This window comes from Trypanosoma rangeli, assembly GCF_003719475.1.
Source record: "Trypanosoma rangeli strain AM80 chromosome Unknown Tra_15.4_contig_00702, whole genome shotgun sequence".
Taxonomy (NCBI): Eukaryota; Euglenozoa; class Kinetoplastea; order Trypanosomatida; family Trypanosomatidae; genus Trypanosoma; species Trypanosoma rangeli.
The window spans coordinates 1,447-4,972 of record NW_021706447.1 but is presented as its reverse complement, the minus strand read 5'-3'; the positions used below and the strand labels follow the sequence as shown (position 1 = coordinate 4,972).

General features: G+C 48.6%; 2 protein-coding genes and 1 pseudogene across 2 annotated transcripts, besides 4 other annotated features; all 3 read right to left on the bottom strand.

Moving 5' to 3' along the window:
* Positions 1–51: a sequence feature (A-rich).
* Positions 52–88: 37 nt separating this feature from the next.
* Positions 89–122: a sequence feature (GA-rich).
* A 30-nt stretch (positions 123–152) lies between these two features.
* TraAM80_09860 (lysine decarboxylase domain-containing protein) lies at positions 153–1,136 on the bottom strand (the record flags this gene model as incomplete). Its single annotated transcript, XM_029386518.1, has 1 exon — positions 153–1,136. One exon carries the CDS (start codon positions 1,134–1,136, stop codon positions 153–155), a length of 984 nt encoding a protein of 327 aa, XP_029233643.1.
* Positions 1,137–1,493: 357 nt separating this feature from the next.
* Positions 1,494–1,699, bottom strand: TraAM80_09859 (hypothetical protein; annotated as a pseudogene).
* Positions 1,700–2,396: 697 nt separating this feature from the next.
* Positions 2,397–3,305, bottom strand: TraAM80_09858 (putative NADH-cytochrome b5 reductase; the record flags this gene model as incomplete). The annotated part of the gene is made up of 1 exon (XM_029386517.1): positions 2,397–3,305. One exon carries the CDS (start codon positions 3,303–3,305, stop codon positions 2,397–2,399), a length of 909 nt encoding a protein of 302 aa, XP_029233642.1.
* Positions 3,306–3,362: 57 nt separating this feature from the next.
* Positions 3,363–3,399: a microsatellite.
* Positions 3,400–3,478: 79 nt separating this feature from the next.
* Positions 3,479–3,526: a microsatellite.

Sequence of the window (3,526 nt, the reverse complement as noted above, 5' to 3'; positions counted from 1 at the left end):
TTTTTTTTTTATTTTCGTTTGCGTTGTTGCCGTTTGTTTTTTTTTTTTTTTGTGCAGGTAGCAAAGAAGAGCTTTACGCATCATTGTGTCCCTCCCCTCCCCCCCTCCCTCCTCACCTTCTCTTTTAAAAGACGACAAGCATCCACGCTAATTTACGCTTGGGCCAAAAAAAAGCTCTTAATGAATTCTGCCGCCTCCTCAGCTGTGTCGGCAAAGCAAAGCGCATCAACCTCTCCCTTTGATACTGTTCCGAACTCCACTAGTGCATCCCAGTTGACTACCGTCTTCCAGAACTGGCTGCAAAATAAAACGATGGGAAGATCCGGAATTTTCCCTGTTTGACGCAGGGTAAGCAGCTCAAAAAGTTCATCCAGCGTTCCAAACCCACCTGGTGCAATGACGATGGCACGACAAGAGTACATCATCCAAAACTTGCGTGTAAAGAAGTAGTGAAACTCAAATGCGAGGTCAGGGGTGATGTGGCGGTTGAGACCCTTCTCAAAGGGGAGCGAAATGCCCATTCCCATCGTTGCAGAACTTTCGACAGACGCTGCTCCTTCATTAGCGGCTTCCATAAAACCAGGGCCACCGCCAGTTGTGACGACAAGGTCAAGGAAGTCATCCTCCAAAAGCGACATGGAGGAGTCTTTGTTAACATCACTGAGTGTCGGGCGGAAGTAGTCCGGCATGTGTGTAAACGAGGCATTGATAAGGTCCCTGTGACCGATGGCAAATTCAGCAATCATACGCGACATGTCCCGCACCTTGTTCACCCATTCACACATCCACTGCGTTCTCTGTAGTTGGTGCAGCTCATGTCTAACTTTTACCCTTGCCTCGTCGTTTTCGGCCACAGCAAGGGATGCCTCGTACTTCTGCACTGTAAGTCTGTGCTCCTCCGCACTCATCGCACGCGCACTCCCGAAGAATAGCACAGTAGACCGCACCTTGTGCCTCCGCAGCCGGCCCGCAGGCTCTTCAAACTCGCACAGAATGCGAATAAGCCGCCCCTGCGGGCTCAGCAAAAAATGCTCGTTATTGTAGGACTTTATCGTCGGAACAAACTCCCCCCCATCGACGTCCTGCAACTTTTGTGTGTAAGGTGGCGCCGTCACTCCACTTCTTCCCTTTTCCATGATCGGGGTTAGTTAAATGCAAAGATGTACGGAAGTTATTGTTACGTATCACCGTCACCTTCTCCGACCTGGCACGCACAAACAGCGAGGGAGGAAAAGGAAACTGTGGGCTTTAAGAACAAAAAAAAAAAGCAACAGCCCAAACCCCTTAAGTGATGAATAAATTATGAGAAATAAAAAAGTGAGGAGTCATAGAACAACATGTAAAGAAGCAGAGGCAGAGACGCATATATGATCAATGTATAGAAAAAGCGAGAAGAGAGAGAGCGAGGAGGAAACAAATGCAGAAACGAGAAGACTGTGTTTTTTTTGTTTGTTTCTCAATCTCTTCGTGGCCGCAACTTTGCATTTCATTCGTGCCACTGACGCTTCAACTTTGAGCCTTAAAGCGTCGTCGCGTGAAACTTGCAAAAAGGGGGAAAAACAATGCGACGAAGAAGACAACACGCAACAAAAAAAAAAAGATGTCTGAAACTCCGGAAAAGAGCGGAGACGCAGTAAAACCAACTTGGTTAAGGGCGGGCGAAACAACGCAAAGAGTGACCCGCATAGCCCAAGCCAAGAGGCGCATGCTCAACAGGCGTGCGCAAACGTCGCCTCGCACGGTCCTTGCACACTGCCGCCTCTCCTGCTGGCGCACGCACCCATTCCCACCGTGCCCGGCCTCGCTCTTCACCATACTCTTTGCAGCGACAGCCACGGCGATGCAGGAGGAAACAACAATAGAAAAGCAAACACAGCAACAATACATCTATAAGGGACGAAGGGCACCAACAATAGAGCGAGAAAGAAAAGCAAACAATTACACAGCAAACGCCCTCCCCCATCTATACGACGAGCCCACTAACCCTGGCAGTCCTCGCCTACTCCTCCTGCACTCGGTAATGGTTTTTTTTTTTTTCTATTCCTCCTCCCCCCTCCCACCACCACGACTCCAGCAGCACCCTACTGCCGTTCTTGTGTGCGTGGGTGTGTCGTTTATGTGCCTCTCCAGCTAAGCTGCGTTTCTCCCGCCCTCTATAACCCAGGTCACAAATAGGCGCACATGAACTCCGCTCAACAAAACGGAAGTTACTTGTTGGCACCACCGTTTTCCTTATTTTTTTTTTGATTGCAGTTGTTAAGTTTATCATCACTAACACCGAGTGTCTACTGCCACTTATGTTGCTACTGCTACGACTATACTTAACGTGCCATGCGTGTAGGTCCATAAATTTCGCTGCTGCAGTTGTTTTCCCCAATGTGCCGTTATATTAGGTATCAATACTTGAACACTTGTTCTTCCGTATATCCCAAACTTTTAAGAAGCCCCAGCAGTGGTCCTTGCTCTGGGGCTTTGCCATCAGCAAACACCTTGTCTCCTGCTAGCTCCGCTAGCATAGACGGTGGTCCCGCCACAAGGATTTTTGTGTGCTTTTCGTCAGGCTTCGGCATAAAAGTATGAATCATGGCATCATTGATGCCTCCAATACCACCTAACCAACGATGTGGTACCTGCATAAGTGTGAGGTAGAGATTAAAATTATTGTAGGTCTTCTGCAAAGTAGAGAGTTCGTTCGCCAGCAGAATATCACGTCGTTGCTCGTTTGCGTACACCAACGACACATGTGTCCGATCCTTTGGGTTCATCAAAATCGCCTGCAACAGTTGATACATGGGAGCTATCCCTGTTCCGCTAGCTAGCATGCCTACACTCTTCCACATGTTTGGTTTGTAGGTAAACTTCTCAAAGGGACCCTTGACGAGCAGCTCCTCCCCTGGCTGCAACTGAAAGAGAAGTGCGCTCATCTTATCTTTTGGTTGCTTCTTGACGATAATCTCAAAGTGCCCCTTGGTGTTGTTCGCAGTGATGGGGGTGAAGGGATACAGTACGTCTTTCCCATTTGTGTCCGTAAGCTTGACGACGATACACGACGCGACAGGCACAGAGAATGTCGACTCGATGCTCTCAAGAGCAAAGTAAAGCCGCCGAGTGTCATGTGACTCGTACCGCGATGAAAGCAGTTTGAATGGGTGAAACTCGTCTGGTGTAAACGTTGACTTGGGGGAAGCGCACTCCGCTGCATCCGAAGCGGACGATCGCCTTGCCCACGCGACTGCGCTTGACGCAGCGCTTACAAGGCCACCAGTAAAAAGACCGGGAGCAAAGGCGGAAAGAAAACGCACCATTTAAAATGCGAGGGTAAACCTAAACACGAGTTACCTGCAGGCGAACCAAAAACGGAAAAAAATAATAATAATAATAATAAAATTTTAAAAAAAAAGACCTCAAACCAAAGAAGGAAAAAAGAGCCACGTCTCCCCCTCCGCTCCCCTCACGATTACGCAGTGAGTGAGTGAGTGAGAGAGAGAGAGAGAGAGAGAGAGAGAGAGAGAGAGAGAGAGAGAGA